This window comes from Pelophylax lessonae (genome assembly GCF_965119305.1).
Source record: "Pelophylax lessonae genome assembly, chromosome: 2".
In the NCBI taxonomy this organism is placed as follows: domain Eukaryota; kingdom Metazoa; phylum Chordata; class Amphibia; order Anura; family Ranidae; genus Pelophylax; species Pelophylax lessonae.
The window spans coordinates 450,447,217-450,474,540 of NC_138769.1; the positions used below are offsets into that span (position 1 = coordinate 450,447,217).

Sequence of the window (27,324 nt, forward strand, 5' to 3'; positions counted from 1 at the left end):
CCCAGCAGAGACGTTCAAGAGCATTTTTCAGATCAGCGACATCACCCAAGGCTAGGATATGTTCTGTATGTGGTAATAAGAATGGTATTAAGAATTTCACATCTTGGACACAACCATTAGGTTATGGCAGTGGGCAGTTGGTTAGTGGAGGGATGGGATTTCCACTACTGTACTTAAAATAAAAAGCAATGCCATAGTATTTGTCCTAAAAAGGAACAATTACCACCAATGCCTATATAACTTCCTGTCCATTTACCCTTTATAATACTGCAAACTTCCTCTAGGTAGTCTCTTTTAACTTGCAATAACTGGCAAAATAGGCCACAGAGCAAAGTTAAGAAAGGCGCCACTATCTGCTCTGCCTTATACAGTAACAGCGTTCATATTTCAGCACATCAACTTATCTTTTTACAAATTAACAATATTTGTGTATGTTAATTGATTTTCCATATAAACAATGTTATATTCTAGTTTACCCTATCTGTTAAAAAACCAAAAAGACCTGCAAAACACAAGCGACTCTCTGCAGTAAAAAAAAAATTTGTACAGTTTCTAGTCATTGTTTTTAGGGTTACATATTATAAGAGGCAGGATTCTACATACATGACATCGAGCTGCAAGATAACGGCATGCTTCATACACCTATAATGAAAAGTAAATGCACATCAATAACATTAAACTTTTTACATAACATTCTATCAATTCAATGCTAATCAGGTATACAGCATGTTAACATACTTCTATTCTAGCAACCTTCAAAAGAAGAAATAAAAACATCCTCTTATTCTATGTTCACATGGAAAAAGTTGTAATCAAACTGGTTCCCTCAGGTCTACACATATGCCAGTGGCTCCTCTTTTCAACAACCCTTTGTTCTCCTGGGCCTTGACCCTCACCATTTTTCATGGCAGATTAACAAGGGTCTACAGGATGTGGCACTTTTCTTGACCACAGACGGTACTTCCTCCAAACTCTTGGGATGCCCTTGTTGGAAACATTCCACCTCCGCCAAATACTCAACTTCTTGAATTCCCTCAAGCAGAATACAGATGACATTATGACCAGAACACATTTGAGAACAGGTGCATGCGGGGTGATGGTTCAAGACTGGGTGTATTGTACCTTTTCCTTTCCGCACCTGTGACAAAGTGACCTCATCAGTTACATGGGAAACAGATCTGGGAACAGAAATAGATGTGGAGGTCTACCATGGTGCACAAGGGTTTCCTCAACACCACTCTTGCCCTGGCGAATTCTAAAGTTTTGTTTCGAAATATGGTGCCATCGAGACTTGCCAAGATCTTCCCCAATGCCTCCCCTCTATGTTCAGGGGTTGTGGACAGGAGGATACCATGTATGGCGGACCTGACCGAAAATCAAGTGCTTTTGGACCAGAGTGTTCTGTGGCCTCTGTTAATCACATTAAAAATGCTAAAACTGCACTATTTAATGAGTTGGCGGACGATATTCACAGTCATACCCGATCACTCATTTTTTTATATTCTACTAACTGCAAAGACGTACAGTATATCATGAAGGCTTGGAAAATTTTAGTAATTAACATCGGCACAAACTAAATAAAAAGTAAACACAAGAGGGCGCCTCCATCTTAGTGTAGAGATGTATTAACCAGAAATAAGAAACAATAAAATTGCACTCACAGAATAAAAAAAAGAATAAAAGTTGGTCATCAGTATCCCGTAAGGACCTCAAATTGGACCACTATGGGGCTGCGGAGCTGACATAGGCAGAACTCTATACAAAAACTCTTTACAAAAAAAAGTGCAAGTAAAAAAAAAAAATATGCAAGTATTATTTTTTGTTAGGAGCCTATAAAGCATTGCATCTACAATCAGAAGATCATGGGAGTAATGCCACATTCCTGTGTAGCTGTCTGCCCGTACCTCTGCTATGGGTAGGTAGTTACTAAATGGCAGGAAGCTCAATGAGCTACCTAAAGCGCTCAAAAAACACCCTGGTAATTAACTGAGAATTACAAGCCAACAGCCACAAAGGGTGTTGGCATTTGTAGTTTTCACAAAGCACTGTGAATGAATAGTGTGAACAGGGCGGAGGTTTATTTTTTTGTAGATTGGGACAGCAAGCCGGGAGGGTGGGTCAGGGCGGGGTGGTTGGCTAGTGGGGGTTAGGTTGGTGGGGATCCCTCGTTGAAGCTGGTGCATCTGTAACATAATAGACCCTGAATATGGGTGTAACATGTAACAAGTTACAAAGGTGAACTTATCCTTTAAATCTCTACACTGAGATGTAGGCGTCCTCCTGTGTTTACTTTTTATATGTACATTTGGAACTCAAGACTTAATTCCAGAAGAACTGAATCCATTTTTATTAGAGACTCATAATCATCACCCGGCCCTGTCCATATGTTTTGTATTGAGTCTTGGGTTCAGTCAGCGCTATTGCTCCTATTATTGACAATTAAATACAAGCTTTCTTGGATGATGCTTTTTAAGAAGAGATAAACACACTAGATTTTAAAAAAAATTTGAACCCCAGGATCAGATATTTACAATCGCCTATCTGACTCGCAGTTAAGCTGGGGGGTTGGATACGGAGCTAAGCAACATTTTTCTTTGATCTGTCCTTTCATTTCTCGTATTCCATTTCTCTTTTTAGACCTTCCCCCTTACTTTTCCTATTTCTCTTTAGGGGTCTTATTTTATTGTTAAATTTATGCGTGTAGCACACTCTAGTGTTTTCCTACTTGTACCACTAGTAGCAAACGATGGCTGGCTCTGGGTTAAACCCGAGTCATTAAATCTGGGTCAGGGTTACTAAAGGCAAGGGTTGAATGACTCATCCTGGCAGCTCTCTGGTGCCTCCCACTGTTTCTGGGACATTGGAGAATGTTCTAGAACTAGGAAGTGGAGAGAGCAAGGAGAGACCGTGAGTAGATCAGCACAGACAAGGGTAGAGAGACTACCAGCTGTAGCAGTGCTCTCTTGAAGACAGCCATGTGCCAAGTCTTCATCCAACCTTGCCATTGGGAGTCTCCATGTGTATGTGTCAGTCAGGGAAGACTGGGGCAGAGAGCCAGTCAGGAGGACTGGGAAGGAAAGCAGCCAGGTGGGCTGGCATTCTGCAAGCAAGTGCAGCTGGGATCAGTGGCCACAAGAAAGCAGAAGGAGATGTGTCATGCTGTTTACTCCAATTGTGCTATTTTGTCAAAAGGTAATGTGAGTTCCTGCCTGTAATGGGCCTTAGCTGAACTAGTAATATACTGTTAGTTCCCTCAGGAGTGAATCAACAGGAGCTGTGCATTGAGGAACCAGGTGTGTGTAGGTGGACGGAAGAAGAATATCTTTGTTATTATGGGGGGAAGTTGTCCCTTTTTCTGTGTTCTGGACATTATCAAGTTGGGCATCCCATAATTCCCTACCCCATCCAAGTTATCATCCCCTAATAAAACAACAAAAACAAGCCAAGGACTGTTTTCTGTGTTGGAGTAAATGAAGGAAATGCCTTTGTGACTGGCTGTGCAGCAGTGGGGAAACCTTACCTTCAACAACTCCTGGGGGGGTAGTGCTACATGTGGAATGCTGATACTCTATACATCAGGACCGATGCTAACTCTCTGAGGACTTATTCCCGTTACTCGTTACTGTAGACCAGGAGTCTTCAAAACTATGGCTCTCCAATTGTTCAGGAACTACAATTCCCATCATGCCTAGTCATGTCTGTGAATGACAGAGTTTTTAAACGCCTCGTGGGATGTGTAGTTCCGCAACAGCTGGAGGGCCAATGGTTTGAGGATCCCTGCTGTAGACAGTTTACCAGATGTGTCACTTTGATTCCTTATGATGGATATTAATTAAATTTACCTGTTGGTAACAACATTTTTTTCTTCAAATTTCGATAAAAATTTATTGAAACAGAAAAACTGATAATTCAACTTTTTAAATGCAATAAAGGAAACCAAGCCCCAGATCTTGCTCTTTTCATGAGTTTGTGTAATGAACTTCTGCCAAAATACACATTTTTTACATTAATCAGGCCTGTTCAGAAAAATTCAGTAGGGTCTCCTTATTACCTATGAATTACCTCATTACCTATGAATCACCCGTACAATAACATTGTTATCTGTAAAATGACAGCTAGTAAATGAAGGTCCACATGCATAATTTACATTTTTTAGATATTTCTAACATTTTAGATCTTTCTGAGAATGTGTCATGACTGAATGCAAGCAAGTCTCGCAGGGTCTCCATCCTCATACATACTGGGCGTTATCTTATTAACATACAATGGAGAGGCTCAGTTAAAACTTTAAAACCTTTTTTAGGACAGTGTTCAATTCTAGTTTACAACCAATAAAGGAGACTTGCCAGCACAGTACAGACAGGCTTATTTGTGGAACACATCAACTTTTTGTTATACTATGTAAATGGGAAATTGTAACAAATATTAAGTAGGTGTTATCCCATTTAGCCAGCAAAAAGGGAAATACACTTTAACCACTTGCCGACCGCCGCACGACTATCTACGTCGGCGGTCAGCCCCTCACAGGCAAACTAACGTAGGGCTACGTTGCTTGCTTGTGAGGGTCTAGGGAGCGAGCGCGCGCCCCCGGAGGCGCGCTCCCGCGTGGTCACGGACCCCCCTGCGCGTGTGACCAGCGGACCCGATGTCCGCCGGCCACTCGGCGATCGGCGGGGGAGAGGGAGAATGTCAGGCAGCTTGTGTAAACAATCTGCCTGTCATTCTCCTCGCTGCAAAGACACTGATCACATGGATCTACTATGTAGATCCGTTGATCAGTGTCCTTACAGCTGAAGCCACAGCCAATCACAGTAGAAAGCACGCCCCTAGGGACACACACAGCCCCTCCCTCCCAAATAAAGTTAACCCCTTCACTACCAGTGTATTTTTACAGTAACAGTGCATATATATAGCACTGATTACTGTAGAAATGTCACTGGTAACCCCAAAAGTGTCAAAAATGTCAGTCAAGGGTCCGATCTGTCCGCCGCAATGTCGCAGTACCGCAAACAAAAAAAAAAAAAAAAAAATCGCAGATCGCCGCCATTACGCGTTAAAAAAAAAAACAACAAAAATGACAAAAATCTTTCCCTTTGTTAGTAAACGCGATAACTTTTGCGCAAACCAATCAAAATACGCTTTTTGCGATTTTTTTTACCAAACATAGGTAGCATAAAACAAATTGGCTGAAAATGTTAAAACATTTTGATTTTTACATTTTTTTTGGGGGGAATTTCATATAAAAAAATGTGAAAAATATTGTTATTTTTGCAAAATTGACGCTCTTTTTTTGTTTATAGCGCAAAAAGTAATAATCGCACGGGTGATCAAATACCACCAAATGAAAGCTCTGTTTGTGGGAAAAAAAGGACGCTAAATTCGTTTAGGTACAGCGTCGCACGACCGCGCAATTGTCCGTTAAAGTCACGCAGTGCCGAATCGCAAAATACCCCCTGGTCGGAATGGGGGTAAAATCTTCCGGGGCTTAAGTGGTTAAAGGACAAACATGTTGTCTTGTTTGGATTATTTATTAGATTTTTCTCCTTCAGCCTGGAGGGGCTAAACTAAAAAAATTAAAGGATATATGGCCAACCTAAGTTTTAGCAACACCACTGCAGCACTGGTGCTCCGGACTCAATCCATATTACTGGAAGCATATTTGCCAAAATGCTAAAATGGCTGCCACTCTATATGTAAGCTTGTGAAGCAAAATTATTTCTTAGAGGCCCATGGAGCAATACATATACAGTTCTAGTCAAAACACCTTTAAATTATACAGTACAGTACATAACCAAAAAGTACCTGGACATGTACAAAATGGGGACTTTATAGAATAGCTGATCACATTTGTCCACTGTGGAATTTCATGGCAAAAAACATTTTCTGGAAAAATAATCTTCAGTCATGAAATCAGGAAGGCAAGTATGAAGGTGAAATAAACTACAGTTGCTGCTTTATGCCATAGCAAAGGAAAGGTATAGCTGAGCCATGTTTCTCAGTTGTGAGTAACACATTGTCCAATCCAATCACACAATGATACTTCAAGCAATAAACTAGCTAGCACTTACCTTATCCAATTTTCGTGACCGTAAAGCATGGGAAGCTCTGTGATATTGAGCAGTCAGATACAGACATTGTGCCAACCAATAAACATCTTGTGGTTCCTCTGGAAAAAAAATAAAAGCTCTTTTCATTTAAAGATTTATAGGATTTTACCCAATTGCATAAGCTCACAAGAAAAAAAAATGACATCAGTTCACAGGAAACAAAATGATATCTTAATACCTGGAGTGATACTAAAATAAAGAAGTTCATCACAACAAGGTGATCATTATCAGCCAAGCGTGTCCCATTATGAATTTCTTACAAATACATGCAGTTGTTTTTATCTGCAACCTGCTTTCCATGTTTAAAGCCTCGTACACACGATGAGAATATTGGACAATTTTTTTTTTGCATGCTAGTCTTATATAGAAAACAAACAGGGTACGAACGTTACGAAAATTCTCGTATGACAGAGTACAATATGCATTTATAGAGTAGGAGGACATCATTGGCACGGATTTTTCCTAGAGGAAAAAAAACAGACTATGGAAGTCTCAATAGAGCAGAAGCGGCACAGGGTTGGAAGATTGGATGGCAGTGTTTCAGAATGCAGAGGGCGCCGTAGCTCCCCCATAGAAATGCCCATACATTGGGCTTTAATCTGGGTTGGAGCTACAGCCTGCACAAAAACGATTCAAACAAAACGATTCAAACCACTGGTATGTGCGCTGGATCCCCTGGGGAGTGTTTACAGAGGATGTATACCCCCCGTGCTCTTTGTACCTATAGGTAAGCCTATAACAAGGCTTACTTATACAGTGCCTTGGGAAAGCATTCGACCCCCTTGAACTTTGCGACCTTTTGCCACATTTCAGGCTTCAAACATAAAGATATAAAACTGTAATTTTTTGTGAAGAATCAACAAGTGGGACACAATCATAAAGTGGAACGAAATTTATTGGATATTTCAAACTTTGTTACAAATAAAATGAAAAATTGGGCGTGCAAAATTATTCAGCCCCCTTAAGTTAATACTTTGTAGCGCCACCTTTTGCTGCGATTACAGCTGTAAGGGATATTTACATTGCATTCAGCTAATGATGTCATCAGCGCATGCGATCCGTGCGGTTTCTTCAGAGCCCTGTGCCATGACCAGCGGCTCCTGCGCACATGCGCGGGAGTGATATCACGTGGCCAGTAGCACAGCCGGAGTCCACAGACCTGGAAGGAAAACGGGCGAAGATGGATGCGGCCTCCAGCAGGGACGACGCAGGCTTTGTTTGCAGGTGTCACATATTGTGCTGGTATGCGTTGAATACTAGCACATTATACATTTACTTCGCAGGTAACCAAAAATAAAAAAATTTTATCAGGCTTTACTTCTTCTTTAAGAGAGGGATTTTTCAACTTCTGTTAATTCTTTGTACCTGGTTGAGAAGAGTTGTCCAGGTTAAAAGTGTCTGGTAAAGTTTGAGTGCCCACATCTTTTTTTGCCAGCCAGAATAAGTTGTTGTATTTCAATGGGTACTTTAACCACTTCTGGACCGGAAGGATTTACCCCCTTAATGACCAAGCCATTTTTTGCGATACGGCACTGCGTTATTTTAGCTGACAATTGCTTGGTCATGCGACGCTGTACCCAAATAACATTTTTTATTAAGATTTCCTCTATTTCCCTACAAATAGAGCTTTCTTTTGGTGGTATTTGATTACCTCTGCAATTTTTATTTTGTGCGCTATAAACAAAAAAAAAAAAAGTGACAATTCTGAAAAAAAAACACCAATATTTTTATACTTTCTGCTATATAACATTCCCAATAAAAAAAAAATTAAAAATCAAATTTTTTCATAATTTTAGGTCAATTTGTATTCTGCTACATATTTTTGGTAAAAAAAAATCCCAGTAAGTGTATACTGATTGGTTTGCGCAAAAGTTATTGTGTCTACAAACTAGGGAAAAGATTTAGGTCATTATGTCATTGCGGCGAACAGATCGGACCACTAACTGACATTTTTGACACTGTTGGGGGGGACCAGTGATATTACTACAATAATCAGTGCTAAAACTATGCACTGTTACTGTACTAATGACACTGGCAGGGAAGGGGTTAACACCAGGGGCGATCAGAGTTAAATGTGTCCCTAGGGGATGCTTTCTAACTGTCGGGGGGATGGGCTTGCTGCATGAATACAGAGACCTGTGTTCCTTAATAAGAGGAACACAGGATCCCTGTGTTCATAAGTGACAGAACAGCGGTCTGCCGTGTTTACAACCGTTACAACGGCCATTCTGTCTCCACAAGGAGCGATCACGGGTGCCCGGCGGCAATCGCGGCCGCTGGATCCGCTAATTGGCTCCCCCATTGGCCAATGGGCACGCGAAACAACATACAGGTATATAGTTTCGCGGGACAGAGCCGACCTGCCGCAGTAAAACTACAGCGACTGGTCGTAATCAGTTAAGGCAGAAAAGTTTCAACCTGTAATGAAACAAGGGGGAGGCTCTGTGGCTTTCATTCTGATCCCAGCTTCACTATCTAATGAGACACTGACCTAGAATAATCATGCAGTCAGTAAAGTCTGAACTCCTAAAGGTTTCTCCAGGTCAGTAACTCACTAGATAGTAAAGCCAGCATCGGGATGACACCCTAATACCTTGCACTTCGAAAAAAATCTCTGTATTTGGAAGGCAATGCAACTCAGGGACTTCCTGACACATAACTAGGGTAAAGTCCAGTATCTCGCAGATCTTACCGAATTCGAATAACTATATTTATCATCAGAACCGGTGTTACACGGCTTGTCCCATGCATATCAAATACTGACTCACCCAGCCAACCTTCCTAACCCAAAAATATCTAGCTAAATGGGAACAAGAGTTGCACATGATCTTTATTGAAAAACAAAGCAAAAGAATTCTCTAAATGACACATAAGGCTTCGATATCCTGTAAAATTCAGGAAACAGGCAATACAATCTTAACCAGATGGTATAGGATATCAGCGACCCCAGGTTGCTCCCCCAGAGTTCACCACTACATTGAAGGTGCAGGAAGGCGGAGGACGCCCAAGCAGGCTCCTTCTAGAGATGCGAAGGACTACAGAAAAGGAACAGGTGCCCAGTGATAATACAAAATAAAAATGGAGCCTATACAGAACCACAGCTGCTCCCATAGAAACTCCAGGGATAAAGAGTAAGTCAATAAGGCAAGAGAGGCAAAGAAGAGCGCTTCAGGTTCAGGCTATCCAACAATATTACCACAGTAGTTTAATGATCACTTGAGAGAGTCAGCCAAGCGTTAAAAACCACACTGGATCACAAGGACAAAATGGCTACCAGTCTGAGCCTGTCTACCTGCCCCGCAGCAGCCAGACCACAGAGAGGTGAAGAGCTGTAGATGCCTTCTGGATAGCAATCCGCTGTATCATCCAGGTTGGTTGTCTGGGTGGATGTAAGGCCAGATCAGCGTGGGACACGATGTGAAATGGATGGACGCCGTTGATTACCTCAATCGCCTGAGCCCGAAAAGCAGGCTCCAGCCAAGGAGCCGACAGTCAGTGGGTAGCAAGCCAGAAGGAAAAAGTTCCCGTTACCATGATGACATGTTTTGTGCCTTGTCAAAATCTGTGGCTGTGCAAATTATGTGAAAATATACAGTAATTATCAAATTAGGTTACTAATTTACAGTAGAACTATAGGCACAAACCTTTTTTTCCCATTTTGACTAGAGTAAGGGAGGATTATAACCTGTCAGTTTTTTTTTTGCCATATGTCCCATATGGAATTTTTCCCTTCACTTCCTGTCCCATAGCCAAAACAAGAAGTAATAGGAAATCCCTCAAAAGTGAGGGAATCCCTGGTTGCCACGAAGGTAACCAGTATTATTGTCCCCATTGGAAGATTTCCCTTTTATTGCTTCTCTAGGAACAACCCAAAATATGGAATTTTCTTTGAGTTTTGATAACGGGCCCCTAATGTGGGCAATGGCAACAATAAAAACCTGATGAATGTTTTAACCCCTCTACACTCTCTAAGGCCTCTTTCACACGGTCCGCCTGCATAGGCGGATCCGTGTTGCTCAGCGGGGATCGATCCGCGATCCCCGCTGAGCCGGTGGATCACAGCTCCGTCTCCGCTTGCAGTGCGGAGAGGGAGGTGTCTCAGCCACCGCTGCCCTCTATGGGGGATTGGATGAGAGCGGACCGCCTTACTGAACGGATGGAAAAATAGGGTTTCCATCCGTCCAGATTTCACGGACAGGATCGGATACGGATGGCAGCGGGTGTCAGCGGAGGTGTCTCCGCTGACACCCGCTGCCCCATAGAGCTGCATGGAGGATCCGATCAGATCCGCTTAAAAAACTGACAGGCGGATCTGATCGGATTGCCCGTGTGAAAGAGCCCTAAAACAATACACACACACACACAGGAGATCAAAATTAGAGAACAACCTACAATTTCCTAAATTTCAAGGTCACTGCTTAGTCGTATTTGAAATGACCTAAACAGGAGTAAAAGAGCAGTTTTTTAAGTCCCCCAAAAAGGCTCGTCGCCCACAAAAGACAAATGCAACAGAGGATAATGCGGAGAATCTCAATGGGCAATCAGTTCAACACTGCAGCTGCAATTGCTCGCAGTTCACAGCTGAACAGAGTAAGGATCTGTCTCGTCATACATTGTCTTGCTGTTTTAAGAGGAAGTAAAGCTTCCCTGTAATTTTTCCCTATAGGTAAGCCTATGATAAGGCTTACCTATAGGTATTGTAAATATCTCCTAAACATGCACCGTTTGGTAGATATTTACTTTGCATGCAGCCAGTGACATCACTGATGCATGCGCTCTAAAGGAACGGACACCTATGCCGTTCCTTTAGAGCACTGTGCAGTGAACGTCAGCTCCTGCGCGCATGCACGTCAATCAGATGACCAGAGGACGCGAACCTGGAAGAAGACCGGGTATAGATGGACGCCGTGTGAGCGGGCGGCGCTGCGGGGGCTTTGTTTTAAGGTAAGTATTTCCCACTGAGCTAGTATGCAATGCATACTAGCTCATTATGCCTTTGTCTTTTAGGTTTTTATTTTTTTACTTTTTTTGGGGAGGTTTAAAACCTCTTTAAGAGAATTTGGACTGAAAGCCCACTCTGTAGTGACCAAACCTCTCATTAGGAGAAAGAATCAAAAGGCTAGACTAACCTTTTCTGAGGAGCATGTTGTGTGGACAGAGGTGAACTGCTCCAAAGTTCACTTCAGTGATGAAAGAAAGTTTTTTATTTTTTTATTTGGGTCCAATGGTAAACATTATGTTCACCATCAAACTGGGGAAGGACAGAATGTTTTCTGCAGCAGCAGTTAGGACTTTTTTACAGCTACATGGCAGAGCTAATGCAAATACAAGAAAGAGGGGCTCCTACAGCCCCCACTTTCCTATGGGATGGCGGAAGGGGGCAAGTTTAGAAAAATGTATTAGTTAATTTTCAGCCATTTTATCCCTGCTATTAACACTGAGGGATTGACCTTTTGACTCCTAAGCCTCCCTGGGCCCCCTTTCCCGCTCAAAAAGCCCGCTCTTTTTGGTAACTGGGGAACTTAGGCTGAGTATCTAGGGAGTTTCTGGCCACCTCTATATTTATCAGCAAATGGGGTGCCTTCCCGCTCTTTATTCCCACTCAAAGTGCCCGCCAAAAGTGGATTTGGGGGCTATTTAAGATCTTCTTCGGGGTAAAGAGAGCTCAATCTTCAGGACATCTCATCCCAGCGTTCCAGTGCCGTTCAAGATGAGTCTACTCAGGCAGCTGATCGAGCGGGCCGGGGAAAGCGGAGGCAACGAGTGGATAAGAAGATGCCTGGACTTACCGAGGGAGATCGCCGACGGAACCCCGGTGGCTTCAGCGTCCTCGTCTGCCATCTTGGAGGAAGTTGCGGCGGATGTCGGGAGTCGGGAGGATGCCGTCAGCAGAAACCTCAGAGCGTCACCTCCGGCGGATGTCGTCAGCGGTCGTGGGGTCACGGAGGAAGGACGTGGTAGGCCAGCGCGCATCGCTTCCGGTGCAGAAAGTCCGACCAAGAGGAAACGAACGCCCAGGCACCGGTACTCACCACCCGCTTCACGTCGCTTCCCCGAAAGACCGGCCGGCATTGAGCAGTTACCAGCACGTTCCGCGGAGCGGAACCCAGAAGGAAGAGGCGGCAACCCGGTGGGCTCCAGGCCACCCCATCGCCAATCAGCGGAGCAGCGTCCTCAAGGAGACAGATCGGCTGCTGGTTCCCAGAGCTTGTCGGCACCTCAGGTCAGACCCTCTCTTTCTCCTTCCTCCCTGCAGGATTCGATGGACGCAGTGCGGGCATCGGAAGGTCCTGGAACATCCCTGAGTCAGCCTGTTATAGGTGGTGAGTGTCTCACAGCAGCTGGAGAGGAGGAAATGTTTAATCTATTTGTGAAATTTGTTGGTTGCAGGCCTTTTTGCATCTTTTCATCAATTTTGTGTGAGAAATTCCCTAGTAAGAGTGTGGGACTGTTTCATCATGTAGAAATTATTCTAGAAGCATACAAGAGTTTTGGCGGCTTTGCATGGTACAATTATGATGTTGCGTTCCGCCAAAAAAATGGCTGTGCACCCCAATCTCAGATGGGGTACAAAGGATGTTGGCCTCTGGCTGGATCTTTTTCTGCCTCAGAGGCCGACTTTCCAGAGACCACAAAATGTGTCTCAACAGCAGGTGTCAGGCTCATCCGGATACAAGAGAGGGATTTGTTTTAGCTACGATTCCCAATGTAAATGGCCTGGTACCTGTAAGTACAGGCACGAGTGCGCCTTCTGCGCCGGGACTCACCCAGTCTCTAAATGTTTCAAGAGATTGGCTGGAGTGCAATCAGGAAATATTCAAAAAGGCCCCAACCCCAGTGAAATGGGTAGAAATGTTGCCATGGCTACAAGTGTTCCCAGACCAGTGGAAGGCTCAACTAATAACTGAAGGGTTTCAGTTTGGGTTTAGTCTTCCCAGGTTTTCTGGCATAGGTTGCAGTATTGTAAATAATTTAAAGTCGGTTGAAGGTATGTTTGATATAGTTTTAGAGAAAATAAATAAGGAAGTTATGTTAGGTAGGTATGTTGGCCCTTTTATTCACCCTCCCTTCAGCAATTTTCGTATTTCCCCTATTGGAATTGTGCAGAAGAAGGAGCCCAATTCCTATAGGTTGATTCATCACCTCTCATACCCTAGAGGTAATTCTCTTAATGATAAGATTGGTGAAGATTCAGGGTCTGCGAGTTATTCCACATTTGAGGATGCTCTAGTAAAAATTAGATTATTGGGCCAAGGGGCTCTTTTAGCTAAAGCTGATGTTAAATCGGCTTTCAGATTGCTTCCATTGGATCCTTCCTGCGTCAATTCTTTGGGGATATTTTTTAATGACAGCTTTTACTTCGACAGATGCCTGCCCATGGGGTGTTCACTCGTGTTATTACTTTGAGTGCTTTTCATCATTTCTTGAATGGGTTCTTATGCAGCTGTCCGGTTCATCTAATGTTATACATTACCTAGATGATTTCCTATTTATGGGAGAGGCTGGCAGTGATAATTGTGCATTTATGCTAAACACATTTTCCTTCATGTGCATGAAGTTTGGAATCCCCTTAGCTAGTGAGAAAACGGTTCTTCCATGTACCTGCATTGAATTTTTAGGTATAACAATTGATTCTCTTAAAATGGAATTTAGGCTACCATTGGAAAAGGTCCGCAGATTGCGAGGTATGTTGATCCAGATGATCCGAAGAAAAAAGGTTTGTTTGAAGGAATTTCAGTCTTTGTTAGGGCTTCTCGCCTTTGCTTCCAGAGTAATTCCCATAGGTAAAGCCTTTTCAAGGAGATTTTATCTGGCTATATTGGGCCTCAAGTCTCCTTCCGCTCATGTGAGGGTATCTCATGATATGAGGGAAGACTTGATGGTCTGGTTACAGTTCCTTTTGCATTTTAATGGTAAGGCTATCTGGCAATCTGATTTTATCCTTGATAAAGATTTCCTCCTGTTCACTGACTCCGCGGGATCGGTTGGTTTCTCCGCCATTTGGCGGAATCATTGGAGTGCGGATTGATGGTGTGAACGATGGAAAAGGTTAGGCTATGTTAAAAACGTGGTTTTATTGGAGCTTTTCCCCATAATAGTGGTCTTGGAAATCTGGGGAGAATCTTTTAAGAACAAGTGTTTATTGGTCAGGACTGACAATAAAGGCTTGTTATTTGCCATAAATTGCCTGACCTCCAGATCTCCGCCAGTCATTTCCTTATTACTAGGGATGCACCGAATATTCGGCGGCCGAACATTATTCGGCCGAAAATAGAAAAAATAGCACTTTCGGTGTTCGGCCGAATAAGTCAAAAGGCCGAATAATTTTGTGCCGAACAATAGGGCTGAACGATAGTCGATATGATATCGACTATCGTTCTGTGGCCGTAGGCGATATTCATATCGCCGAGGTCACAATATTTACAGGGGGAAGGGACTCGGAGGAGGACTCGCAGACTTCCGTGTTAGGCAGGGGAAGCCGGGACACTTCAGCGGTGAGCATACATACATTACTCACTCGTGCACTGCAGCCCGCCCCACACATTCAGTGAGTCTTACTCTCCTCCCTAGTTTTTTCAATGGCACATTCAGGAAGCCAATCACGCCGTGATTAGCTGCACAGCGAACCAATCACGCGTGCCTGCACACCTGATTGGTTCCGCTGTGCCGCTACTCACAGCGTGATTGGCTTCCTGAATGTGCCATTGAAAAAACTAGGGAGGAGAGTAAGACTCACTGAATGTGTGGGGCGGGCTGCAGTGCACGAGTGAGTAATGTATGTATGCGGCTGTGCTCCTTTCCAGGCTCCTACTAGTCCACCTCCAGCCTCCTACTACCACCACTATGAGAGACTGTCTGTCACTGTATAATCTGATCGAGTCCACACTGACACTGACTGACTGTCACTGAGTAATTGATGTTACCATATTAACCCTGACCTGCCCACTGCCCTGTATCTGCAATTAAAATTTACAAGGCTGCCTGCATGCTTCCTGATTTCCATTCCCAGCATCCTTCCCAATCCCTACAGTGTCACTAACATTAACCCTATGGTACAAGGCTTCAGTGTGCACTGAATCCCATTCCCTACAGTTACATTTAGGGAGAGAGACATGAGAGGACAAGAGAGAGAGAGAGACATGAGAGGACAAGAGAGAGAGAGAGACATGAAAGGACAAGAGAGAGGACAAAAAATTGGCAAAATAAATGGAGAAAATGCGAAACACCGCGTTCGGTATTCGGCCTTCGGCCAAACATTTCATTATTATTCGGCTTCGGCCAAGAATTTCATTTCGGTGCATCCCTACTTATTACGGTATCTGGTTTTTAAGTGCTTGGCTCTTAACGTTTGGATTAAGGCCTCCTTTGTTCCGGGTAAAGAAAATGATCTGGCGGACTCTCTGTCTCATTGTCAGGTGGACCGCTTTTTTCAGCTGCATCCGGAGGCAGACCCGGTGGGGATGTGCTGCCCAGCGCACCTTTGGGATCTGGTCTAGAGCTGGCATTTGCTTACCTGAAGAATTCTTTGGCGCATAGATCTTGGGCTGGATATCAGTCTGCCTTTGCTATGTGGCTGTCTTTCCTTAATTCCATCAATAGTCCTCAAGATGCCTTTTCTGAAGAACTGGTCTTGTTATTTTTAAATTTTTTGTTTGCCAAAAGATATTCATGGGCGCATATAACCAAGGTCCTAGCTGAGGTTTCCTTTTTTAATAAATTGCGTAACCACCCTTCCTGTTCTTTTTTTTTCGGTGCAACAGGCTATGAGGGGTTATCGAAAGGTTAATTTTCATGATGATAAGCGTAGACCCATTACCCTGGTTATTTTACAGGATTTGTGTAAAGCTCTGTCTGAAGTTTGCTACTCTGTTTATGAAGTAGCTATGTTCCAGGCAGCCTTTTCTATCCTATTTTTTGCTGCGTTAAGAATATCAGAATTGATTAGAGTTAGTAATGTTCATGGTTCAGGTTAATTATTCTCTAATGTTGTTAGTTCTGAGGTTAAGATTAGTATTTTTATACAACAATCTAAAACGGATCAGTTGGGCACAGGTTCTTGGTGTCATCTAAATAAATATGTGGGTTCCCCAGTATGCCCATTTTGGTTAATAAATATTTGGCTTTCCGATCCTGTCAGCATCCCCATTTTTTATAAATGAAGATGGCAAGCCTCTGACCAAGTTCCAATTTGATTTTGTTTTTAAAAAGTGTTTGAGCATTCTTGGGCTGGGCCAGCTGCATTTTTCTTCACACTCATTCAGGATAGGTGCTGCGACTGAGGCAGCTAGACTTGGTTTGGATGCTGAGCGGATTAAAAAGTTGGGCAGGTGGAGGTCTAAGTGTTATGCTACTTATGTCTGCCCTAATCTTGTTTCTGATCATTTCAGGTAAAAAGTTTCAAGTCTGGATAATAGGGCACTCCTATATTATCTGGGCACAGCAGAGAGCAAGAAGAAGAATTTATTCTGAGAATCTTGAATTAGATACGGATAAGTTTGCAATCTCTTGGTTCTGCAAAAGAGGGATGACCTGGTCTGAATTGATCCCCTGTTTAAATAAACTTTTGTTATCTCTCCCCCCCCCCACCGACATATTAATAGTGCATTTAGGGGGTAATGATATAGGGAAAACTAAAACGTTGGATTTAATTTTTCAAATTAGGGATGATCTACATGCAATTAAATTGAGGTTTCCCAACTTAATGGTTGTTTTTTCTGAAGTTATACAGAGATTAGTATGGCTATCCAGGCCTTATTTGAAAACTTTGGAGAAAGTCAGGAAGAGGGTCAACAGGGCTTTAATGAAACTTTTTACTGCAATCGGAGTGATTTCTTACAGGCACACAGATTTAGAGGGTGGGATCCGTGGCCTATATCGGGATGACGGTATTCACCTCTCCGATATAGGCCTGGATATATTCAATGCCAATCTTGGAACTGGCATTGAATTGGCCGCGCTGGGGGGTGGTGACAGGCGCTAGGTGCCGCCTGTCTTTTGGATGGTTTTATTTATCTGGTTATATTTATTGTACAACCTGAGTTGTTCATGACTGGGTTGTGGTTTTGTAAAGTTATGTATATTTGGGTATTTATTATTATTTTGTTAAACCAGTAATAAACGGCCGCGGCCTTATTATTTCCAAATTATCTGTCTGTGTTGCCTTCTTCAATAGTTAAGTCCCCATTCACACTAGCGCGACTTGTCAGGTGACTTGGTCGCCTGACAAGTCGCGGTGGGTCGCCTGCCAATGATTAGCACAGGACCCGTTCTAATAGGAGCGACACAAGTCGCTCAGACTTAGAAAAAGGGTCCTGTACTACTTTGGGGCGACCTGGAGGCGACTTGCATTGACTTCAACGATATGAGGTCTGTGCATGTCGCGCCGAGATCACGGTGCACGCTGTGCACCGCGACCTCACAGGTCGCCCCTGTGTGAATGGGCTCTGAAGGTTTTATTTAAGTAAGGTAAGCAAGTCACTCCTTCCTGCCATTCCATATAAGAAAGAGGGGCTCCTACAGCCCCCACTTTCCTATGGGATGGCGGAAGGGGGCAAGTTTAGAAAAATGTATTAGTTAATTTTAAGCCATTTTATCCCTGCTATTAACACTGAGGGATTGACCTTTTGACTCCTAAGCCTCCCTGGGCCACCTTTCCCGCTCAAAAAGCCCGCTCTTTTTGGTAACTGGGGAACTTAGGCTGAGTATCTAGGGAGTTTCTGGCCACCTCTATATTTATCAGCAAATGGGGTGCCTTCCCGCTCTTTATTCCCACTCAAAGTGCCCGCCAAAAGTGGATTTGGGGGCTATTTAAGATCGGCTTCGGGCTAAAGAGAGCTCAATCTTCAGGACATCTCATCTCAGCATTCCCCTCCCCTTTGGTTTGTCGCGGCTATAATTATTATCTGGTTGGGTCACCTCTGCTTTGCAGAGGGGACAAGGTTTTGGATGATATATATGGATGGTTTTATTTATCTGGTTATATTTATTGTACAACCTGAGTTGTTCATGACTGGGTTGTGGTTTTGTAATATTATGTATATTTGGGTATTTATTATTATTTTCTTAAACCAGTAATAAACGGCCGCGGCCTTATTATTTCCAAATTATCTGTCTGTGTTACCTTATTCAATAGTTAAAGGTTTTATTTACGTAAGGTAAGCAAGTCACTCCTTCCTGCCATTCCATGTTTATCAGAAACTTCGACCACATGCGGTTCCTTTGCCTGCGTTCATCACCCAATCAGCCAGCAATTTTCATGCATGACAATGCCCCCTGTCACACAGCAAAATGGGTAAAGCAGTTCCTTGCAGCTGAAAACATTGAAATAATGAAATGGCCAGCCCCAGAGTCCTGATCTAAACCCAATAGAAAACCTCTGGAAAATCCTTGGTGACAAAGGTATGGTCAAGAAACCCACTACAGTCACCGAACTGTGGATGAGACTGGAAGAAGAATGGAACAAAATCACACCAGAGAAGTGTGAGAGACTAGTGATGTCCTGTGCCTGCAGATGTGCTAATCAAGTGTTCATTAATTGTTCTCGAATTGTGATTGCCAGTGTATATTGGAACAAATTTGCAGATGATCCTAGACAAAATAAACATTTTTGTATCACAGCAAAACAGTTTTATTGTGGTAATAGATAACAAGAGTTCTTACCATGAGATAGTGAAGCTACCTTATCTGCCCAAAACAAGGCACTCTGGTATTGTTGCTGCAAGACACAGAAAAGCAAACAAGTGTTATGGCCCGTACACATGTAAAGTTTTACACTGTCCCTTTAAATTTTTTTGATCACTTTTATTGTTATCACAAGGAATGTAAACATTCCTTACGATACCATTAGGCAGTGACAGGTACTCTTTACTAAGAGATATAGATACTATATTATATACTAATAGACCCCAGATCGCTCCTCTACCCCTCAAAGCTTCGGATCATACCAAGATCGGTGTGATCCAATGCTTTTTTTAAAACCAATAAGAAAGTGTGTCCTGCTGTGATTTCAATAGGCTTAGGTGTGAACGGGGTCTCAGTGGTTATAAAGTTATGGCTGATCCCTGTGTGTATGCATATACACTGACCGACCACTTTATTCGTTACGCCTTGCTAGTACTGGGTTAGACCCCCTTTTGCCTTCAGAACATTGTTACATAGATTAAACAAGGTGTTGGAAACATTCCTCAGAGATTTTGGTCCATATTGAGATGATTGTATCAGGCAGCTGCTGCAGATTTTTTGGCTGCATATCCCCGATATGAATCTCCTGTTCCACCACATCCCAAAACGTGCTCTATTAGTTTGAGGTCTGGTGAGTGTGGCGGCCATTGGAGTACAGTGACCTCATTGTCATGCTCAAGAAACCAGTTGGAGATGAGTTGAGCTTTGTGACATGGTGCATTATTCTGCTGGAAGGAGCCATCAGAGGATGGGTACACTGTAGTCATAAAGGGATGGACATGGTCAGCAATAATACTCAAGTAGGCCGTGGCATTGCCTAATTGGTATTAAGGGGCCCAAAGTGTGCCAAGAAAATATCCCTCACACCATTACACCACCACCAGCCTGAACCGTGGATACAAGGCAGAAGGGATCCATGCTTTCATGTTGTTTACGCCAAATTCGGACCCTACCATCCGCATGTCTCAGCTGAAATCCAGACTCATTAAACCAAGCAACGTTTTCCCAATCTTCTATTGTCCTATTTTAGTGAGTCTGTGCGAATTGTAGCCTCAGTTTCCTGTTCTTAGCTGACAGGAGTGGCACCTGGTTTGGTCTTCTGCTGCTGTAGCCCATCTGCTTGAAGGTTCGATGTGTTGTGCGTTCAGAGATGGTATTCTGCATACCTTGGCTGTAACGGGGGTGGGGGGGGGGGGGGGCTGGGAGTTACTGATGCTTTTCCAGTCTGCCCATTCTCCTCTGACATCAACAAGGCATTTTCCTCTAAACAACTGCCCCTCACTGTATATTTTTTATTTTTGGACCAATCTCTGTAAACCCTAGAGATGGTTGTGCGTGAAAATCCCAGCAGATCAGCAGTTTTTTAAAATATTCAGACCAGCCCATCTGGCACCAACAACCATGCCATGTTCAAAGTCACTTAAATCCCATTTCTTCCCCATTCTGATGCTTGGTTTGAACTTCAGCAAGTAGTCTTCACCACATCTAGATGGCTAAATGCATTGAGTTGCGGTCATGCGATTAGCTGATTAGCAATTTGTGTTACTAAGCAATTGAACAGGTGTACCTAATAAAATGGCTGGGGTGTGTGTGTGAATATATATATATATATATATATGCATACATACATACACACGCACACACAAATACAGTGCCTTGCAAAAGTATTCGGCCCCCTTGAACTTTGCGACCTTTTGCCACATTTCAGGCTTCAAACAAAGATATAAAACTGTAATTTTTTGTGAAGAATCAACAAGTGGGACACAATCATGAAGTGGAACGAAATTTATTGGACATTTCAAACTTTTTCAACAAATAAAAAACTGAAAAATTGGGCGTTCAAAATTATTCAGCCCCCTTAAGTTAATACTTTGTAGCGCCACCTTTTGCTGCGATTACAGCTGTAAGTCGCTTGGGGTATGTCTCTATCAGTTTTGCACATCGATTTTTGCCCATTCCTCCTTGCAAAACAGCTTGAGCTCAGTGAGGTTGGATGGAGAACGTTTGTGAACAGCAGTTTTCAGTTCTTTCCACAGATTCTCGATTGGATTCAGGTCTGGACTTTGACTTAGCCATTCTAACACCTGGATATGTTTATTTGTGAACCATTCCATTGTAGATTTTGCTTTATGTTTTGGATCATTGTCTTGTTGGAAGACAAATCTCCGTCCCAGTCTCAGGTCTTTTGCAGACTCCATCAGGTTTTCTTCCAGAATGGTCCTGTATTTGGCTCCATCCATCTTCCCGTCAATTTTAACCATCTTCCCTGTCCCTGCTGAAGAAAAGCAGGCCCAAACCATGATGCTGCCACCACCATGTTTGACAGTGGGGATGGTGTGTTCAGGGTAATGAGCTGTGTTGCTTTTACGCCAAACATAACGTTTTGCATTGTTGCCATTCGATTTTGGTTTCATCTGACCAGAGCACCTTCTTCCACATGTTTGGTGTGTCTCCCCGGTGGCTTGAGGCAAACTTTAAACAACACTTTTTATGGATATCTTTAAGAAATGGCTTTCTTCTTGCCACTCTTCCATAAAGGACAGATTTGTGCAGTATACGACTGATTGTTGTCCTATGGACAGAGTCTCCCACCTCAGCTGTAGATCTCTGCAGTTCATCCAGAGTGATCATGGGCCTCTTGGCTGCATCTCTGATCAGTCTTCTCCTTGTATGAGTTGAAAGTTAAGAGGGACGGCCAGGTCTTCATAGATTTGCAGTGGTCTGATACTCCTTCCATTTCAATATTATCGCTTGCACAGTGCTCCTTGGGATGTTTCAAGCTTGGAAAATCTTTTTGTATCCAAATGCGGCTTTAAACTTCTCCACAACAGTATCTCGGACGTGCCTGGTGTGTTCCTTGTTCTTCATGATGCTCTCTGCGCTTTAAACGGACCACTGAGACTATCACAGTGCAGGTGCATTTATACGGAGACTTGATTACACACAGGTGGATTCTATTTATCATCATTAGTCATTTAGGTCAACATTGGATCATTCAGAGATCCTCACTGAAATTCTGGAGAGAGTTTGCTGCACTGAAAGTAAAGGGGCTGAATAATTTTGCACGCTCAATATTTCAGTTTTTTATTTGTTAACAAAGTTTGAAATATCCAATAAATTTTGTTCCACTTCATGATTATGTCCCACTTGTTGTTGATTCTTCACAAAAAATGACAGTTTTATATCTTTATGTTTGAAGCCTGAAATGTGGCAAAAGGTTGAAAAGTTCAAGGGGGCTAAACACTTTCGCAAGGCACTGTACATACACACATATCCATATTTACACTGCTCAAAAACCTATTAAAGGAACACTTTTTATTCAGGATAAAGCATCAAGTCAATTAAACTCCTGGGATATTGATCTGGTCAGTAAAGTAGCAGAGGGGGTTGTTAATCAGTTTCAGCTGCTTTAAAGTAATGAAATTAATAAGGAGGTGCACTAGATGGGCAACAATGAGACGACCTCCAAAACAGGAATGGTTTTACAGGTGAAGACCACTGACATTTCTTTTCCCTACTCATCTTTTGTAACTTTTTTCCCCTAGTTTTGCATTTGTCTAGGGTCAGTGTCACTACTGGTAGCATGAGGCGATACCTGGACCCTATAGAAGTTGCACAGGCAGTCCAACTCCTCCAGGATGGCACTTTAATACGTGCTATTGCCAGAAGGTTTGCTGTGTCTTGCAAGAGCATGGAGTAGATTCCAGGAGACACACAGTTACTCTAGGTGAGCTGGACAGTGCCATAGAAGGTCCTTAACCCATCAGCAAGACTGGTATCTGCTCCTTTGTGCAAGGAGAAACAGGATGAGCACTGCCAGAGCCCTACAAAATGACCTCCAGCAGGCCACTGGGGTGAGTGTCTCTGACCAAACAATCAGAAACAGACTTCATGAGGGTGGCCTGAGGGCCCGATGTCTTCTAGTGGGCCCTCTGCTCACTGCCTGGCACCGTGGAGCTCGATTGACATTTACTTTTCGAACACCAGAATTGGCTGGTCCACCACTGGCACTCTGTGCTTTTCACAGATGAGAGCAGGTTCACCCTGAGCACATGTGACAGATGTGAAAGGGTCTGGAGAAGCCATGGAGAATGTTATGCTGCCTGAAACATCGTTTAGCATGACCAGTTTGTTGGTGGGTCTGTCATGGTCTGTGGAGCCATATCCATGGAGGGAAGCACATACCTCTACAGCAGGGGTGGGGAACCTCTTTTCTACCAAGGGCCATTTGGATTTTTGTAACATCGTTCGGGGGCCGCACAAAATGTATGCATAAATGTAATAGGCATTGCTTTGCGGCAAAAAACGCTGTAAAAAATTGCGTGACTTTGAGGTCACAAAAGTGTGAAAGGGGCCTTCAGTAATCAAGGTATAGTGTGCCCTCTTTCAATGCAGACTGACCACAGCTTGCCCCCCTTTCAATGCAGACTGACCACAGCGTGCCTCCCTTTCAATGCAGACTGACCACAGCGTGCCCCCTTTCAATGCGGAGTGCCCACAGCGTGCCCCCTTTCAATGCGGAGTGCCCACAGCGTGCCCCCTTTCAATGCGGAGTGCCCACAGCGTGCCCCCTTTCAATGCGGAGTGCCCACAGCGTGCCCCCTTTCAATGCGGAGTGCCCACAGCGTGCCCCCTTTCAATGCAGACTGACAACAGCATGCCCCCTTTCAATGCAGACTGACCACAGCATGCCCCCTTTCAATGCAGACTGACCACAGCTTGCCCTCCTTTCAATGCAGACTGACCACAGCGTGCCCCCTTTCAATGCGGAGTGACCACAGCGTGCCCCCTTTCAATGCGGAGTGACCACAGTGTGCCCCCTTTCAATGCGGACTGACCACAGCGTAACCCCTTTCAATGCGGAGTGACCACAGCGTAACCCCTTTCAATGCGGAGTGACCACAGCGTGCCCCCTTTCAATGCGGAGTGACCACAGTGTGCCCCCTTTCAATGCGGAGTGCCCACAGCGTACCCCCTTTCAATGCGGAGTGACCACAGCGTGCCCCCTTTCAATGCGGAGTGCCCAGAGCGTGCCCCCTTTCAATGCAGAGTGCCACTTTCAATGCGGAGTGCCCAGAGCGTGCCCCCTTTCAATGCGGAGTGCCCAGAGCGTGCCCCCTTTCAATGCGGAGTGCCCACAGCATGCCCCCTTTCAATGCGGAGTGCCCACAGCGTGCCCCCTTTCAATGCGGAGTGCCCCCTTTCAATGCGGAGTGCCCAGAGCGTGCCCCCTTTCAATGCAGAGTGCCCAGAGCGTGCCCCCTTTCAATGCGGAGTGCCCAGAGCGTGCCCCCTTTCAATGCGGAGTGCCCACAGCGTACCCCCTTTCAATGCGTAGTGCCCCCTTTCAATGCGGAGTGCCCAGAGCGTGCCCCCTTTCAATGCGGAGTGCCCCCTTTCAATGCGAGTGCCCAGAGCGTGCCCCCTTTCAATGCGGAGTGCCCAGAGCGTGCCCCCTTTCAATGACCACAATGCAGAGTGAACAGCATGCAAAGCCCCAGTGCACTTAATTTACCTGTTGTAGCGGCGGGCGGCTTCCTCTCTTCGTCTCCTCCCGCCTCCTCCTCGGCCAGAGGCAGATCCGTGAGACAGTAGCGAATTTTCATTCGCTATTGTCACACAAATGGGCGGGCTCGAGGTGCACTGCTTTGCTTTGCACTCGGATCGCAACGATTGTGCAGGCTGGACAGAAGAATTGTGCAGGCCGCATGCGGCCCGCGGGCCGGAGGTTCCCCACCCCTGCTCTACAGACTAAACTAGTGTTTCTCAACCTTTATTCAGTCGGGTGCCCTTGAAAAGTATTTTCAGTCTTGAGGCACCCCTGTCCAAGGCTTGGTTCACGTTACTGTGTAGCGCTCGTTCCTGACACACAGACAAATGCTCTGCTCTTTAGGGGTGCCAATAACTCTTAATGGTACCCCATAGATTGGCAAACATAAGGTGCTTTTTGTGCGGCAAAACTTGAAAAAAAGGGCCAGGGACATCTTTCCGTGCATTTCTGCGGGTAGGGAAGCCCATTGAAATAACTGGGCTGCCCTACACGCAGCAAGCAGCTACACAGATGTGAACCAGGGGCTTGATCACGTCAGGTTGAACTGTTTTTACCACCCCCAACTTCTCCTCCTTTAGCTGCAGAGGAAGCAGCTGAGGGGGGGTACACATGCTGTGGCTTCAGCTGCAGGCATACCCAGGGTGAAAAGAGCTGCACTGCAACCACCCCACAACTGTGCGCATTGCACGGTTGCTGTGTGGTAATGCTGCATTTATGGGCTTAAAGTAGGTGGTGAGGGGACAACATTTTGCCTCTTTACCACCTGGTAAATGCCTCGGAAAAGCAATCTGATCATGGATTGCTTTTCAGAGGAGCAGCATTCTTTGGTACTATCACAAACAAGCCCTACAAAAGCAGTTCTGATAGCACGCACACACACATACAGACACATGCACACACATACACACACACATACACATGCATAAAGCTCTTTAAAACATTGTAGCACAGTACCTTTCTTTTTTAGCCGGTACTGCACTGTAGGAGGAAGCACAGCACACTCCTCTTTACTTTCACTTTTGAGGCTGATGGAGCTGACTCACAGTGCCTTTGTCAGTTCAGCGGGGGTCGGGAGATCAGGCTCATCTGACAGCCCTTCTCTCCCATGACCCTGCGGCGCACCTTAGGACCTCTGTCAGCACACTGGTTGAGAAAGGCTGGGCTAGACAATCACACCCTGACTGCCATTAGGTATTAGCACAAAATTCTTAGATCCATTGTCAGACCCTGCACTGGTGCAGTGGGTCCTGGGTTCCTCCTGGTGCATGACAATGCCCGGCCTCATGTGGCAGGAATATGCAGCCAGTTCCTGGAGGATGAAGTAATTGATACCATTGAATGGCCCCCACGCTTGCCTGACCTAAATCCAATAGAACACCTCTGGGACATTATGTTTCGGTCCATCTGACAGAACCAGGTTGCACCTCAGTCTGTTCAGGAGCTCAGTGATGCCCTGGTCTGCATCTGGGAGGAAACATAGAAACATAGAATGTGTCGGCAGATAAGAACCATTTGGCCCATCTAGTCTGCCCAATATATCTGAATCCTATGAATAGTCCCTGGCCCTATCTTATATGAAGGATAGCCTTATGCCTATCCCATGCATGCTTAAACTCTGTCACTGTATTTACAGCTACCACTTCTGCAGGAAGGTTATTCCATGCATCCACTACTCTCTCAGTAAAGTAATACTTCATCATATTACTTTTAAACCTTTGCCCCTCTAATTTAAAACTGTGTCCTCTTGTCGTAGTTTTTCTTCTTTTAAATATGCTCTCCTCCTTTACCGAGTTGATTCCCTTTATGTATTTAAAAGTTTCTATCATATCCCCTCTGTCTCTTCTTTCTTCCAAGCTATACATGTTAAGGTCCTTTATCCTTTCCTGGTAAGTTTTTTCCTGCAATGCATGTACTAGTTTAGTGTTTAGGAAATACCCCAGGACACCATCCGTCATCTCATTAGGAGCGTGTCCTGACATTGTCAGTCATGCATACAAACATGGGGGCCATACAATCTACTAGTACCATTTTGAGTTGCTGCAATGAAATTTCAGCAAAATGGACTAGGCTGCTGCATGATTTTACACTTTGATTTATGGGGTGTCTTTGAATTCTGTAGGTTGATCATTTTCATTCCCATCAAAGAATGTGGCATCCTTTCATGTATATATGTGTGTGTAGTAAAATGTCAGCAGTACATAGTCAGTGAATGGGCCCAATCTCAGAGAAGAGTGTCCCTGTTCTGGAAAGAACACAATGTTTATAGCACAGATGTGTATTACACTCTCAGCCCCAGCATCATTCTACATGTGATACATTTTATGGAATTCCTGACCACAGACCAGGGGAAGATTATACAAGGCAAACCATGTGCCTGGCAAAGCTAAGCCCTCGTATTAGAGGAAGACCAGTAGTGAGTCTGCACCCACCCTAGCAGGAGGCACTGCCATATCACGTGATGCACGGCCGTCACGTGTTCTCACCTGCTCTATATACTGCCGCACTCTCTTTCGTAAACGATCCAAGTTCATGTTTGTAGCTGGGTGACACGGCTGGAAGGAGGCGCGCCCACCACGAAGGTGCGCGCCTCCGATACTGCCAAACGTGAAGTACTTTGGTGGGCACCGGCGATAGCCTCACCCTCCGATGTGTTACACCGGCTCCGGAGCTTCATACACGCCGGGGCGCAGCAGTATCAGCTGCATAAACGTTCAGGGAGGATGCGTGTTACATAGATCGCTCACCGGCCGGAAACATAGTGCGACGCTTACTAGTTCCGGATGGCAAAACATAGCAGTAGAGTAGAATAGGATGTTTGCTGCATTCTCGGTGGACGTTTGGAGGTTTCCAACAATCTTTGCATTTATACTTGCTTATATAGTGACTTATAACGAAGCACTTTTTGTTACTTCTAATGCAGTGGTTGTCAATTTAAAGTAGAGTTAAATTAACATTTTTTTTTTTTTTACATTTTGGCCAGAATGG

General features: G+C 44.3%; 1 protein-coding gene across 1 annotated transcript in view; it reads right to left on the reverse strand.

The window, feature by feature from the left end:
- CDC16 (cell division cycle 16) overlaps positions 1-27,088 on the reverse strand; it is an 83,509-nt gene extending 56,421 nt beyond the window's left edge. Inside the window, exons 1-4 of the mRNA XM_082246005.1 lie at positions 26,823-27,088; positions 18,768-18,822; positions 6,069-6,166; positions 604-642 (exon numbers count right to left, since the gene is read on the reverse strand). Of these exons, the coding sequence (XP_082102131.1) occupies positions 604-642; positions 6,069-6,166; positions 18,768-18,822; positions 26,823-26,870 (240 nt within the window). The 5' untranslated portion in view covers positions 26,871-27,088. The remainder of the gene's footprint in view (positions 1-603; positions 643-6,068; positions 6,167-18,767; positions 18,823-26,822) is intronic.
- Positions 27,089-27,324: the final 236 nt, after the last annotated feature.